This window comes from Salmo salar, chromosome 28, assembly GCF_965601325.2.
Source record: "Salmo salar chromosome 28, fSalSal1, whole genome shotgun sequence".
NCBI classification, from domain to species: domain Eukaryota; kingdom Metazoa; phylum Chordata; class Actinopteri; order Salmoniformes; family Salmonidae; genus Salmo; species Salmo salar.
The window spans coordinates 34,557,173-34,573,627 of NC_138318.1; the positions used below are offsets into that span (position 1 = coordinate 34,557,173).

Here is a 16,455-nt window from a genome sequence, read left to right on the forward strand (position 1 = left end):
TTTCATAGCAAAAGGATTTGTCATTTCTCAAATATTAAAAGGGTAATCTAGGAATGGTACACCCATTTTTTTTAACTTTTAAATTAGACACTCCAGCTTACTGTTGAAACAATATCTATCCCAATTACTGTACACCCACTTAAGGGTATAACAAATACGTTTTGTGCAAATTAGTGGTTAGAGGACCAATTAGAAAACAGAAGAGGAAAGGCCCCTCCCACTTGTGACATGTCATGACTTACTTGAACCACCTATTGAGATGTGCCTTTTTGTTGAGTAGATCATGTGATAAATGAGATGAAAATGAGACTAAAGTGCATCTTTAATGATATATAGCCATTAATTCTTGAAGAATGTAACTTAAAATGTCTCATGAGCTTAGTGCTGTCCTACTTCACCACAAGCCAAAATATTAGCTTGTTTTACTATATTTTTTGTAAACAATGTAATTGTAAAAAAAAAAAAACATTGTAAAGCTTACAAAACATGGTTAAAGCTATCAGACAGTCACCCAAACTTCTGTCTATGAATTTAAGAGATACATTTCTTCAGCTCTCTCCCTAAGCTTTTTACAAAAAAAATTGTCAGGGTTACTGTTTGTTTGAATCCCATATTGCCCCTTTAATAAATAAGTAAATATATTTCAGGTTATTCATCTTCACAAATAAATCAATACAACAGTAAGGCCCATTGAAAACAACACTCACTCAGCAGGATGTGTCCAGGGAAATGTGAACACACAATATACTAGATAGGATATGCAGCAATAGGCTACCTCTCGTTCTTCCAGAGCATGCCAGCCATTACTTTAAAAGATAAATCTCCCAAACGAATAGCACTTGCACTCAGACTGCCAATAAAACCTTGCCCTTGACTGCATCACGGTAAGAATTTAAATGGTAAGAAACATCAGAATGAACAAGGTGCTCAGCAAATAAAGGGAGCTGAACAAACTGTGCCCATGATCAAAAATGGATTCGTAAGGGTAAAGGCAGGGGTAAGGGTAGAGATAAGGGTAGGTGTAAGGGTAGGGGTTGGGGTCGACAGTAGTTGTTGGGCGATCTGAACAGATGTAATCGCTGTCAGCATCGACCCCACTGGAGTAAAATTGGACAAAGCCTGGCTTGTCGGTCTTGATATGGGAGTTGATCCAGGACTGGTAACTGGACACTCTGGTGTAGACCCCAGGGAGATTGGGCCGAGCGCAGCCTTGACCCCAACTAACAACCCCAGACTGGACCCAGACAGAGTTCTGTTGAATCACCATTGGACCTCCTGAGTCACCCTGAGAAGATGGAGCAAAGTCATTAAAAGAAGGCACGCTCTAGGAAATGAATTGGAACAGGGCCCAGTTTATCAAAAGTTATCTGATCAGATTTCGGCAATCTGATTGGATTAAAAGCATATAAATATGATGAATAGAACAGGCGTATCATTGACCTGAATGGGGACGCCCGTTCTATTCATTCTATTTCTATGCATTTAAAACTATCCGCTTGCAGAAATCCGAATAGATAACTTTTGAAAAACTGGGCCCTGTAGTAGAATAAGATGGTTTAGCGTGAAATTTACCTGACACGAGTCCTTGCCCCCTGCAAGATCACCAGCACAGAGCATGTTGTCTGTGATTGATCCGGCCCCATTGAGGCAGTCACACTGTTTGTTCCCCACAACTGAAACCTCCACTTCTTGCAGATCCTGGGGGGATGGGATGGGAACTGAAGGAAATAAAGGAAGACAAGTGATGGGAGATTAAAAATGGGAGGTAACAACTTTATGACAGTTTTCATCAGGTTGTCAATTTCCATCGCAATAAGATTTTTTTTTTCTTTTTCGTATGCACCTGCATTGTGACGACTGGGGATACTGTTTCACATCTCATCAACATCTCCTACAATGGATCATGAATGTGTCCTCACCTCCTTCATTGATGTTACCCCAGCCGGTCACCCAGCTATCAGTACCATTGTTGAAAACACTATCACTTGCTGCCAGACAGACGGGTAGAATGTAGTTTGTGAAGTTGACTGGTGAGGAGAGTTTTAGCAGAGCGATGTCATTGTCCTTTGTGAAACCGTTGTAATCTGGATGTATAATGATCTCAGCCACAGTTCTGGACACTTCGTTGGAGTTAATTCCCTCCAGGGTCTGTCGACCAAGGCTAATGTTCCAACCATTTGGGTCTGAGCTTTGTTGGAACGAAAAAATGTAAATAAATTAAGATGGATCAAAGTGATGAAATATAAGATGAACATGGAATTAATGGACAGTTACATTTTGGAAAACTTATTTCAAGAGTTGCGCTCAGCTGCATCACAAATAATAGACATAATAATTTATTTGTATTACAACTTTTATGTCCAACTTTTATGTCACGCTAACTCACCTGGGGAAGCAGTGGGCTGCAGACATCACCCACACCTTGTTAATGAGGGACCCACCGCAAACATGTCCGTCAGACATTTGGAGACTTGCCTGCCAGGGCCAACTTCCTGCAGGGGCATTTTCACCTCCCACTATTTTGTTGTTGAGTGGAGGGGTGCCACACACTAACATAAAAATAGAGATTATTCAAATTAAATACTCCACATTTGCCATTGGTATTAGATCAACAATTTATATAGGAAACCTATAGTGTGATATCTGCACCGGGATTTCAGCCAAACTGATTTTAGATGAAAATACAATGTCAGAAACTCATGTTTAGCACTTGGAGGGTTCCTCAAGGGTTCTGTCGGAAGGGTGATGGTTCTATGTGGAACCATACTGATCCAAAGAATCCTTCGAGCCCTTCAATGGTTCTTTGCACTTTGCAGAAAATTATTATTTCCTCATTTGAAGGGGTGGTGGCTCAATAGAATATTTTGGGGAGTGGTTTGCTCACAGCTGTTTTTGTGAATGTGTGAGTGAGTGTGTCATGCCAGTTTATCTAATCTGTTGTGTTATGCAATTACATGTTATAGATGTGACCTAAGGCCGGGAAACCACAGGAAGAGGCGACCTGGCACGCAGGCCGGGCTTGTCATTTTGGAAGTATGTCAACAATGGGCGGCTAGGTACTGAGTTTCCCAAATTCCCACACACAGATGGAATTCTTGTCTGGGGCTCAGGTGAGTCAGAAAGTAGGGCGCAATATGTAAACCGACTGTGAAATATATACTTTCTCCTTTGAGTCAAGTAAAGAGGAGAAAAATGCATGTTACGCGCCTGAAAACCCAGAGCAGATGACGGATAGCGAACTTGAAATTGATCCTGACGAAAGTGAGTATGATTCGTAGAGAAAGTGGATCCATGCCTTTTGGCCGATCCATTTGTGGTGAAGAAGTAGTTGTGTTCTGTCAATTCGATCAGAGTATCCAGCGGTGAACTTTTTGTGCTGCTCATATGTCGTTTCAAGACTCGGGGACCAAAGCGGTGTCCTGCCTTTGTTCCGAACCCACTATGGTGTTTGGGGATAGTGATATATAGAGTATGTAGGGTTAGAGGGTGGTGCCATTTCCCCTTTTCCCTTTTTTGGGTGAATAAATGTGCAATGCACTTTTCAAACTTTGAAAGGATACAATAAGCAACAAAGTGTCTAATCTGCCGGAAAGCCAGAGGGAGATTACATGTTATATACAGTGAGTGTACAAAACATTAGGAACACCTGCTTTTTCCATGATATAAACTGACCAGGTGAATCCATGTGAAAGCTATCATTCCTTATTGATGTCACTTGTTAAATCCACTTCAATCAGCGTAGATGAAGGGGAGGAGAGCAATTAAAGAAGGATTTTTAAGCCTTGAGGCAATTCAAATCTAATCTAATTTTATTGTCATATCAACCGAATACAACGGTTCACCTTACCGTGAATTTTCTTTTACATTTTTTATTTATTTAACCAGGCAAGTCAGTTAAGAACAAATTCTTATTTACAATGATGGCCTACAAGAGAACAGTGGGTTAACTGCTTTGTTCAGGGGCAGAACGACAGATTTTTACCTTGTCAGCTCAGGGATTCAATCCAGCAACCTTTCGGTTTCTGACCCAACGCTCTAACCACTAGGCTACCTGCTGGTTTCTGGCCCAACGCTCTAACCACTAGGCTACCACTAGGCTACCTGCTTACTTACAAGGCCTTAACCAACAATCCCGTTCAATAAATAGAGTTAAGAAAATATTTCTAAATAAACTAATGTAAAAAAAATAACACAATAAATGAACAATAACGAGACTATATACAGGGGCTACCGGTATCGACTCAATGTGCTGGGTACAGGTTAGCTGAGGTAATTTGTACATGTAGGTAGGGATAAAGTGACTATGCATAGATAATAAACAGCGAGTAGCAGCAGTGTAAAATGTAAATAATCCGGGTGGCCATTTCATTAATTGTTCAGGAGTCTTATGGATTGGGGGTAGAAGCTGTTAAGGAGCCTTTTGGACCTAGACTTGCGCTCCTGTACCACTTCCCATGCGGTAGCAGAGAGAACAGTCTATGACTTGGGTGGCTGGAGTCTTTGCCAATGTTTTAGGGCCTTCGTCGGACACGCCTAGTATTTAGGTCCTGGATGGCAGGAAGCTTGGCCCCAGTGATGTGCTGGGCCGTATGCACTACCCTCTGTAGGGCCTTACGGTCAGATGCCGAGCATTAGCCATACCAGGCGGTGATGCAACCGGTCAAGATGCTCTCAATGGTGCAGCTGTAGAACCTTTTGAGGATCTGGGGGGACCCATGCCAAATCTTTTCAGTCTCCTGGGGGGGAAAAGTTGTTGTCATGCCCTCTTCATGACTGTCTTGGTGTGTCTGGACCAAGTTAAATCCTTAGTGACGGAGACCGAGGAACTTGAAGCTCTCGACCCGCTCCAATAAAGCCCAGGGGGCATGCTCGGCCCTTTTTTTCCCCTGTAGACCACGATCAGCTCCTTTGTCTGGCTGACGTTGAGGGAGAGGATGTTGTCATGGCACCACAGTGCCCGGTCACTGATCTCCTCCCTATAGGCTGTCTCATCGTTGTCAGTGATCAGGCCTAGCACCGTCGTGTCGTCAGCAAACTTAATGATGGTGTTGGAGTCGGGCACAGCCATGCAGTGAACTGGGAGTACATGAGGGGACTAAGTATACACCTCTGAGGGGCCCTCTTGTTGACGGTCAGCGTGGCAGATGTGTTGTTACCTACCCTTACCACCTAGGGGTGGCCCGTCAGGATGTCGAAGATCCAGTTGCAGAGGGACGGAAATTCTCACATGGAATAGCCTTCATTTCTCAGAACAAAAATAGACTGATGAGTTTCAGAGGAAAGTTCTTTGTTTCTGGCCATTTTGAGCCTGTAATCGAACCCACAAATGCTGATGCTCCAGATACTCAAATAGTCTAAAGAAGGCCAGTTTTATTGCTTCTTTAACTCAGGACAACAGTTTTCAGCTGTGCTAATATAATTGCAAAAGGGTTTTATAATGATCAGTTAGCCTTTTAAAATGATAAACTTGGATTAGCTAACACAACGTGCCATTGGAACACAGGAGTGATGGTTGCTGATAATGGGCCTCTGTACACCTATGTAGATATTCCATAAAAAAATCTGCCGTTTCCATCTAGAATAGTAATTTACAACATTAACAATGTCTAAACCGTATCTCTGATCAATTTGATGCTGTTTTAATGGACAAGAAATGCGCTTTTCTTTTAAAAACAAGGACATTTCTAATTGACCCCAAACTTTTGAACGGTAGTGTATATAACATACTATATGATTAAGATGAGAGATGGTTACAATTCAGTCAGTCAGAGAGGATTGAGAAGTGGATTGAAAATCACTTATTGGACTAAAGGTAAACTCACCAGTGGCTGATGAAGGGCCAACCGTTGAAGTGGTGTCTACAATAGCAGTGATGTTTCCAGTAGTTGCTGGAGGGAATAGACAGAGAGGTTGAAAACCAAGCACGAGCACTTCCTGTAAAGCCCTGTAGCCCCAAAATATGAGATTTACTTTTTTGTTTAAACGCTTGTTTGTTATGTTGTATCATGCGGCAACCACCAGTTGATTTCTAAAGTTATTTTGTGACATTTTAAGAGTAATGTGCTGCAACCACTGGTTGATGTATATTATTTTGGGACATTTTGATAGTAATTATAAACCAGACAGAAACAATGACTGCTACATAATAACAAAACAGGGTTTTAGCATTTAGACTTTTGCTCGTTGTTTGAATGAGGAAGTGCTAAGCACCCCCAAAACCATTCTGCTCATGATCCACTAGAAATTCATCATCTAGCCAGGAGGTTAAAAAACTAATTAGTCACATTTGGGCAGTCTTGATACAACATTTTTTTTACATAAATGCAATGGCTAATTGGATCAGTCTAGTGGCCAAAATCTAAATTGCACCTGGGCTGGAATAATACATTATGGCCTTTCTCTTGCATTTCAAAGATGATGGTATAAAAAAATACAAAAGAACGGTTGGCTTTTTCTTTGTATTATCTTTTACCAGATCTAATGTGTTATATTCTCCTACATTCCTTTCACATTTCCGCAAACTTCAAAGTGTTTCCTTTCAAATGGTACCAAGAAAATGCATATCGTTGCTTCAGGGCCTGAGCTACAGGCAGTTAGATTTGGGTATGTCATTTTAGGCGAAAATTGATAAAAAGGCGCAGATCCTTAAGAGGTTTTAATATAATATCACAAAATTATTCATGATACTTTTGATACTTAAGTATATTTTATCAATTACATTTACTTTTGATACTTAAGTATATTTAAAACCAAATACTGTTAGACTTTTACTCAAGTAGTATTGTACTGGGTGACTTTCACTTTTACTTTAGTCATTTTCTATTAAGGTATCTTTACTTTTACTCAAGTATGATGATTTGGGTACTTTTTCCACCACTGTTTATAAGTCATCTGACTAGGGATAGCTAATGTTAGCAATCATGGCTACTTAGGCCATACACATTGTATTTACTGAAGACAATACTTCTAAAGCGATTCAAACACTTTTGACATCATCTAAGGTGCATCATGTGGTTTTAACCAACAACAAAGTAGGCAAAGATTAGCTAATTTACTAAATTAAACAATGCATGGAATGTGTGTATAGAAACTACACTAAAACACTATGAAAACAGTTGTGTTACAAAATCTTTCATTCTAAATCACAGATTATCTCGAGTGATATTGTAGCAATATTAATTTCATTTAAGTGTGCAAGTTAACTTGCATTCCCATGCATTCTTTCTGTAGAATAAGGAAGTAAATTGATTTATCTGTGCTAGTTCATTCACTATGAAGTGATGTGATCTCTGCTTGTTTCCTGTTATCTATAAGTATCACATGCTGGTTTCAGTCTTCTATAATTCAGTCAGAGTTGAAAATGTGGAATTGGACACAATGTAAACTCACCAGGAAGAGCAGTGGTCACCACACCTTGTGAAACAAAAGGGTGGAATCAAGGTCAGCCAAATGAAATTCACATGTAAAATAGTAGCACAAACATCATCAAACAAAGTGGATAAAGTACTTACCCATCATCAACAGAAGCAACACGGAAAGCGTCCTTTGACCCCCCATTGTCAGAAGCTCTTTTTCCGCTCAAATCTAGGAGCAAACATGATTATCATTATCGTCATATCCCCGAATATCATTATCCCCTTCTTCAAAACTGACTTCATTCACAAATATGTTAGACAAGCTCACCTGTTTCTGTGTAGTTCTGTTGTGTTGGCACTATACATGTACGACTCTATATACTGTAGACAATGGGGGCTGGTCAATGAGATCAATGAATGATCTCTATGACATGTACTGCCGTTGTGACAAGTGCACTCACAATTTAATGCTGTATCTAAGAATAGCTAACCTGTTTCTCTGCGTTCTTTCTTTTATCCAGATAGCTGGCACTAGGCATATAGTATGTCTCTGAATGTTCTGGTAGCAAATACCTACCTAACCGGTTTGAATACATCTTCCACCGTTGATGGGCCATCACCAGGGCAATTAGGTACACTCTCAGAAAAAAGGGTTCCAAAATGGTTCTTCGGCTGTCCCCATAGGAGAACACTTTTTGGGGTCTAGGTACAAAACTTTTTTGTTCCAGGTAGAACCATTTTTGGGTTACATGTAGAGTTCTCTGCGGAAAGGGTTCTACATGGAACCCAAAAGTGTTCTACCTGGAACGAAAAATGGTTCTTCAAAGGGTTCTTCTACGGGGACAGCCGAAGAACACGTTTAGATTCTAGATAGCATACACTCTTCAGGAAACAAAGGTACTAGGTTAAGGGTCTGTGAGAGGGTTTTGTACATGCAGTAATGTATGCATTTTTTTATGCAGAATAGTGTAGATTAACTGGAAGAATAAACCGATATCTTGATATGCCTTGCTCATATACAGTACCAGTCAAACATTTGGACACACCTACTCACTCAAGAGTTTTTCTTTATTTTTACTATTTTCTACATTGTAGAATAATAGTGAAGGCATCAAAAATATGAAATAACCCATATGGAATCATGTAGTAACGAAAAAGGTGTTAAACAAATCAAAATATATTTTAGATTTTAGATTCTTCAAAGTAGCTACCCTTTGCCTTGATGACAGCTTTTCACACTCTTGGCATACTCTCAACCAGCTTCATGAAGAATGCTTTTCCAACAGTCTTGAAGGAGTTCCCACAAATTGCTGAGCACTTGTTGGCTGCTTTAGCTTCACTCTGCGGTCCAACTCATCCCAAACCATCTGAATTGGGTTGAGGTCGGGTGATTGTGGAGGTCAGCTCATCTGATGCAGTACTCCATCGCTCTCTTTCTTGGTCCAATAGCCCTTACACAGCCTGGAGTTGTGTTGGGTCATTGTCCTGTTGAAATACAAATGATTGTCCCACTAAGCGCATACCAGATAGGATGGCGTATCTCTGCAGAATGCTGTGGTCGACATGCTGGTTAAGTGTGCCTTGAATTCTAAATAAATCACAGACAGTGTCACCAGCCAAGCACCCCCACACCATTACCCCTCCTCCTCCATGCTTCACGGTGGGAACCACACATGCGGAAATCATCTGTTCACCTATTCTGTGTCTCACAAAGACACGGCAGTTGGAACCAAAAATCTCAAATTTGGACTCATCAGACCAAAGGAGAGATTTCCACCGGTCTAATGTCCATTGCTCGTGTTTCTTGGCCCAACTAAGTCTCTTCTTCTTATTGTTGTCCTTTAGTAGTGGTTTCTTTGCAGCAATTCGACCATGAAGGCCTAATTCACACAGTCTCCTCTGAACAGTTGATGTTGAGATGTGTCTGTTACTTGAACACTGTGAAGCATTTATTTGGGCTGCAATCTGAGGTGCAGTTAACTCTAATGAACTTGTCTTCTGCAGCAGAGGTAACTCTGGGTCTTCCTTTCCTGTGGTGGTCCTCATGAGAGGCAGTTTCATTGTAGCCCTGATGGTTTTTGCAACGGCACTTGAAGAAATGTTCAAAGTTCTTGAAATTTCCCGAATTGACTGACCTTCATGTCTTAAAGTAATGATGGACTGTCATTTCTCTTTGCTTATTTGAGCTGTTCTTTCCATAATATGGACTTGGTCTTTTACCAAATAGGGCTATCTTCTGTATACCACCCCTACCTTGTCACAACACAACTGATTGGCTCAAACGCATTAGGAAGGAAAGAAAATCCACAAATGAACTTTGAACAAGGCACACCTGTTAATTGAAATGCATTCCAGGTGACTACCTCACAAAGCTGGTTGAGAGAATGCCAAGAGTGTGCAAAGCTGTCATCAAGGCAAAGGGGGGCTTTCAATATTATAAGAATATCAATATTGGTGCCCACCTCTAGAAAATACCCTAAAATAAAAGCTTACGGTCGCTTCATATAAAATATTTGTTCTAAAATCGAAAAAAAAAAAATGCTTGAGTATAGAGGCAAATTAAACATCTTAGCTTCACTATACAAATACATATGGTGTTGAGTGTATATCAAATCAAAGTTTATTGGTCAGGTGCACAAGGCAGAGTGAAATGCTTGTTTGCATAACTGTCTTCATGTAACGCCCTGGCCATAGAGAGGGGTTTTTGTTCTTTATTTTGGTTAGGCCAGGGTGTTACATTGGGTGGGCGTTCTATGTTCCTTTTTCTATGTTTTTGTATTTCTTTGTTTTGGGCCGTGTGTGGCTCCCAATCAGGCACAGCTGAAGCTCGTTGTTGCTGATTGGGAGTCACACATAAGGAGCATGTTTTTCCTTTGGGTTTTGTGGGTAATTGTTTCTGTTCAGTCTGTTTGGCTGTCGGTTCTGTTTGGCTGTCGGTTCTGTTTGGCTGTCGGTTCTGTTTGGCTGTCGGTTCTGTTTGGCTGTCGGTTCTGTTTGGCTGTCGGTTCTGTTTGGCTGTCGGTTCTGTTTGGCTGTCGGTTCTGTTTGGCTGTCGGTTCTGTTTGGCTGTCGGTTCTGTTTGGCTGTCGGTTTTCCTGTTTTTTTGTATAGTGTTCTCTTTGTTTGAATTAAATGTCAAGATGAACACTAACTCTGCTGCACCTTGGTCTTCTTCCGACGACGGCCCTTACACTTCAACAATGCAGTGCAATCCATCATTCTTTTTTTTTGTTTTTGTCATAGCTGTCATCCATGAATGTCAAGATTCTTAACATGAACAAACAATGTATTCTTAGTAATCGTAGCCACATTTATACCTTATTTACTTGGCTGTAGTACATTATATATTTTTTGTACTATATTGTTCTTAGTCATATACAGTATGTGTATACTGTATTCTAGTCATTGAACACTGGTCACTTAAAATAAAATAATGTTTTACCCACTTTACATGTGTATATATACTGTATACATTGTTCATGTTAAGAATCTTGACATTCTTGGATAACAGCTTTGGAAGAAAAAAAAAGAACGATGGATTAGACGGTACATGATGAGTGACAGTGGATCTCGTAGAGCATGTTGAAGATTATTTTTCTTAACCAGAATACAAACTGAAACACAACTGTTGCATAACAAGAGGTCAATTAGAGGTGTGGGAGTACAAAGGATCAGAATGTTCGCTTGGAACCGCAGCGCCAAGTCTAGGTTCAAAAGGCTTCTAAACAGCTTCCTCCCCCCAGGCCAAGACTGCAGAAGAGCTAATCAAATGGTTACCCGGACTATTTGCATTGACCCCCCCCCCCCCCCCCCCTTTTTTTTTTAAATCTATGCATAGTCACTTTACTCCTACCTACATGTACAGTATTACCTCAATTACCTCGACTAACCTGTACCCCCACACATTGAATCGGTACCCCTGTATAGCCTCCTTATTATTTTATTGTTGCTCTTGTATTGTTTACTTTAGTTTATTTAGTAAATATTTTCTTACCTCTTACTTTTTTAAGAAAAGCGTTGTTGGTTAAGGGCTTGTACGTAAGCATTTCACTGTAAGGTTTAAACCGGTTGTATTCGGGGCATGTGACAAATACAATTTGATTTGATTTGTTATGCTTTAGGCTAAGAATGAACAGCAAAATACACAAGAAAGGCTCGATCCTGATGCACTTTGATTTGTCGCTTTGAACGACATGGGGAGCACGACAAGATAAATGGACGGAGGAAGACACCAAAGGGTTTCTTAGTTTGATTCGTGAACGAGACACGTTTCCCAAAACAACCCACATGAAAAAATATTATAGCATACTATAAAAAATAAAAAAACATAGTATTCACTGTAGTGTTTTTGCAGGCTTTACTGTAGTCATTTCACCTAGATGTACTCCATACAACTTATTTATGTGAAATTTCCTTTTGTTATTTTTAATACAATTGCAAAAACGTCAAAAAACTGTTTGTCATTATTATGCTTTGTCATTATTTTAACATATATTCAGGGAGTCAGGAAGCAGGTGCAGTTAGTGAGTTTAATAACAATGAAAATGGAACAATACAAAACAAGAGCCGTGTATGACATGAAAACAAACAATACTACCTGATGACTGATAACAAAAGAGTGCTATATAAAGGGTGGGTAATCAAGGGAATAATGAAGTCCTGGGGCCTGTTGCACAAAAGTAGAATTAAGACATCCGGGATAAATGACTCAGCTGAGCTCAATGAAGCCAAAACATGTGCGTCCAGGTTTAATTGGTTGCACAAAGACCAAGCCAGGATGAGCAGACACGGATTCATTAAGCCAGGTGAAACCAATCCTGGATAGGTGCGCGCTCACGGCTCACTCAAATAGACCCCGCCACAGATCACAGATTAACTGATTTACCATGGCAACTAGAGCCGCGTACTTTTCCCCGTCGGAAGCACAAATCCTCATGGAGGCATACGAGGAGGTAAAATATATAATTAAGAAGAAAGGCAACACCGCCACAGTGATAAAGCAAAGAGAAAAAGCGTGGCAAAGTATTGCAGACCGCCTGAATGCGTAAGTAGTGCACAATTACACAGTCACCGCTCCGCTGAAACATCACAATTACAATTCAAATATTTAATTCACATCTCCAAAAATGCAGTTGTACTGTAATTATGAAACGGTTAAATTTTTAATTGAAATGCACTGCAGATATGAGTGAAATTGTGTAAAGTAACTCCATCACACTGTATAAAGCTATGATAGATTTTTTGATATTTTTACTGAAAACAAGACAAAAATACCAAGTAATTTTTTGCAGTGTGACTCCATTAAAGGGGGGGGGGTGTGTGTGTGTGTGTGTGTGTGTGTGTGAGGATTAAACATGAACGGGCCAAAACGGACATGGCAGCAGGTCAAAATCAAATACAAGAACATTCTGCAGAATGGTATGGTCCCTGACTAATATTTAACAAAGCACAAGCATATATTGTACCCAGAAGGTGCCTGCTCACACATTGTCTGTACTGTTTTAGCAGTGAAAAAGAATACCCACAGACAAGGCACGGGTGGTGGGTCACCAAAGGCTGACCTTACCCCAGCAGAGGACATGGCCTTGGAGCTAAATAAAGGCAGGCCCGTCTTAGAGGGGATCCCTGGGGGGAAAGAGACGAGCATAGGTTCCTCCCAAGATGCCACCCGCTTCATTCAAGGTATGTCCTTCCATCTCTACATGGGATACAACCACATTCATATTGAATCAATTTGGACTGTCTGACTTTGGTTTACCTATTGCCTTGCAGTGTCTGGCAGCACTGTGTTCCTGTTAGAGCCACCAGCACAAGCACCAGACGATGCTGATCCAGTGAGTACTCCATCAAAGGCATACTGTAGGCCTGGCATGTCTTGTCTACTAGCTTCAATATGAATCCGATTAAATGTGATAGGGTGAAGGCCCCAGTGCAGCAGCAACAGCACATGATGGAGACGATGATGAGGAGGAGACCATCTCTCTGGATTCCAGAAGGCATGAGGTATCATGTTAAGACTGTGAAAGTACTATTTACTCTACAATGGTGAGGAGTCCTCATCAAAATCAAAAAATCTAATTTCTTTTACAGGACCCAGATGCTATACAGTGGGAAAACCAGCCTGGCAACATAGTGCGTATTAATAAAAGGACACCACATCCTGCCAAATTCCAGCTGCGCTAATTGTATTGTGTTCACAGAGCTCACAAGCTATCAGAAAGTTGTATGGCAACCACCTCCGGCGCCAAATAGAACTGGCAGACATAGACATTCAGTACAAGAAGAAAAAGATGGAAAATCTTGCACTGGAGTCCGAAATAAAAAAGAGGACAATTAGGAAACTGGACCTTGAAATAAAAAAACTTGAGAGGGAGGTGAGATATGCCTTCAATGTACACTGTATGCTAACTGTAACACAAATGTATTAATCATTATTTTTCTTTCCTCCCCCAGCTCCAAGAAGATGACACAGCTCAAAATAAAAATTAGGTATATTCTCGTAAAGTCAAGTGAGCCATGACATATGAGCTCTTATTGTGAGCACACAGGACGGTGGCATCTTTCTAAGGTTTTTTTATTTTCCCAGCAATCAGTACAACCAAGTCATCGTTATAAGGCATCGCCCTCTTTTGCCCACCCCCCCAGCACCAGGTGTGGCCACTAGCCTATATGAAGGCCCAAAATTGTGTGTTCCTTTCTGCTCTGACAATGGCATGCCCATTCGTGCGAGATGTGGTGGATGAAGAAGCGCTTGTGCTGAGGAGAGCCTTCAGGCGAGAAAGGGTCTTCAGGGACCGGTTGGACCCACTGGCCTTCCCTGATGACCATCTATATGAAAGATACAGGTTTTCTGCAGATGGCATCAGGTATCTATGCAGACTACTGGGTCCCAGGATTAAGCACCGCACTGCACGGAGCCATGCACTGAGTGTGGAGCAAATGGTTTGTGTGGCCTTGCGCTTTTTTTCTAGTGGAGCCTTCCTGTACTCAGTGGGGGATGCAGAACAGCTGAACAAGGCCACAATTTGCCGCACAATAAGGAGTGTGTGTCTGGCTATCAAAGCATTAGCAGATGTCTTCATCTCCTTCCCTGGCCACAGAAGACTCTGTGACATCAAAGAGGAGTTCTATAGGATTGCAGGTAAGAGGATCTACAAATTACAGGACAACTGTTAACACATAGTAGGATACTCATTACTTTGTGTGACAGGTTTCCCCAATGTCATTGGTGCAGTGGACTGCACACACATAAGGATAAAAGCCCCCTCAGGTGCCCATGAGGCTGATTTTGTGAATAGGAAATCCTTTCACAGCATTAATGTTCAGGTGAACATAACTTTTTGATATTGTCCATTGACGAACACTCTGCATTGCCAGTGATGTGCATTGATTGGTGTAATATTCCTCATCTTATGATTTCAGATGGTCTGCAATGCTGACTGTGTGATCAGCAATGCTGTGGCAAAATGGCCTGGCTCAGTCCATGACTCCAGAATCTTTCGGGCCTCTGAAATCTATCAGTGCCTATCACAAGGTAAGCCACACAACCCCTATTTATAACCATCATGGCTGTGTCAAGAATATCACTGTGTTTATGAGGTAGTAATGATGAGATTTTGTGTTGACAGGTGAATTCTCTGGTGTGCTGCTGGGAGACAGGGGGTATGGCTGCCAGCCTTTTCTCCTGACACCTTTCACAGACCCCCAGGAAGCACAGCAGGCCTACAACCATGCCCATGCCAGGACCAGGGCCAGAGTTGAAATGACCTTTGGCCTCCTGAAGGCACGCTTTCACTGCCTTCACAAATTAAGGGTCAGCCCTGTTAGGGCATGTGATATTACTGTGGCTTGTGCTGTCCTCCACAATGTGGCCTGCCTGAGGAAGGAGAGGGCCCCCAGAGTGCCACCAGCCATGGACTGGGACAATCCGGCAATCTTCCCTGATGACGACAGTGGTCGGCTGCTGAGGGACCAATATGTGTTGAATTATTTTAGTTAGTATGTGTGCTTTCAATTTTGGTTAAATATGTCCTGCGGTGGCAGAGGAATTGGGTTTTTTTTGGGTTCGTTTTTTTACGAATTTGGCCTCTTATGATGTTTGTGCGGTATACTGTGTGTAATACAAGGCTGCAGGGAGGCTACTGCATCCATTCATTTGTCTGTTCAGTTGATGTGTATGGATTTGTCCTGCATTTATTTTAGTGTGCAGACATGCAGGGTGTGTTATATACAGACCTTTGAATGTGTATGTATCATTTTGTATAATATGCTTGGATTCTGTGCTTTCCATCTTGTAGTCACTGTGACTTCAGTTTCGAAAGGAGCTGATGGTTTACCTGCTTTGTTTTGTCCTTATTCAATAAAGGAACATAATGTTACACATTGTGTTTTTATATTCATATGGAATGTGTATTTGTTTATATGACAGAGTACTAGGGCCACACTGAAGAAAAAGGATAAAGTCATACATTTATGAGGCTGGTTCTTTCTGCAGAAAAGCTACATATTGTTTTGATACTTATGACAATGTGATACTTAATATTCTGGCACATCAGCATGTCTTTGTTTATGAAACCATACTGAAGTACAATTTCACGAAATGCCCCACATCTGTCATTTTAACAACTGTCCTCCTTTAAAACAACCGGTTACAATATTATTACTTGTGTTTTTTTCCCCTCTGTGGCCCTAATATTCTATCATTTTATATATAGCCTTATAGTCTATGGGAAACTGTAAATTATCTAATGATAGCAACATAATCTAAAAATTATTTTTTATCCAAAATCATTGAAATTAATGATCACAAACGTTTAAATAATGACAGTGGGTCTAGTTATGTGATAACAATGTATAGTGAGCAGTGAAATAACTATTGGTTTCCATTTGTGGTGACTGCTGACTGACATTAGGGATGAGATTAAATAGATCCTGGAATTTAGCCTGGTCTGGAGCAGGCTAGCTCCACAGAATAAATCTCCATGGTAATTTATACCATAACATATCCTCCTGCCCCCTATCCATCTTTAGTGCAACCGGATTACGGATCAATTGAGCCAGGATCACCAAGATATCCTGGCTTAATCCCTTATCCTAGTTT

At 40.9% G+C, this 16,455-nt stretch overlaps 1 protein-coding gene and 1 long non-coding RNA gene across 2 annotated transcripts; one reads left to right on the top strand and one right to left on the bottom strand.

Moving 5' to 3' along the window:
• Positions 1 to 304: 304 nt before the first annotated feature.
• LOC106589897 (tryptase) lies at positions 305 to 7,661 on the bottom strand. Its single transcript, XM_014180314.3, has 7 exons — positions 7,512 to 7,661; positions 7,390 to 7,413; positions 5,823 to 5,888; positions 2,387 to 2,549; positions 1,920 to 2,188; positions 1,573 to 1,718; positions 305 to 1,285 (listed from the first exon to the last, which is right to left on the bottom strand). The coding sequence occupies exons 1-7, from the start codon at positions 7,555 to 7,557 to the stop codon at positions 893 to 895; spliced, it is 1,107 nt and encodes a 368-aa protein (XP_014035789.1). The 5' UTR covers positions 7,558 to 7,661; the 3' UTR covers positions 305 to 892.
• A 6,132-nt stretch (positions 7,662 to 13,793) lies between these two features.
• Positions 13,794 to 15,754, top strand: LOC145865489 (uncharacterized). The gene is made up of 3 exons (XR_014383005.1): positions 13,794 to 14,496; positions 14,778 to 14,889; positions 14,984 to 15,754. It is a non-coding gene; the product is annotated as an uncharacterized LOC145865489 (long non-coding RNA).
• Positions 15,755 to 16,455: the final 701 nt, after the last annotated feature.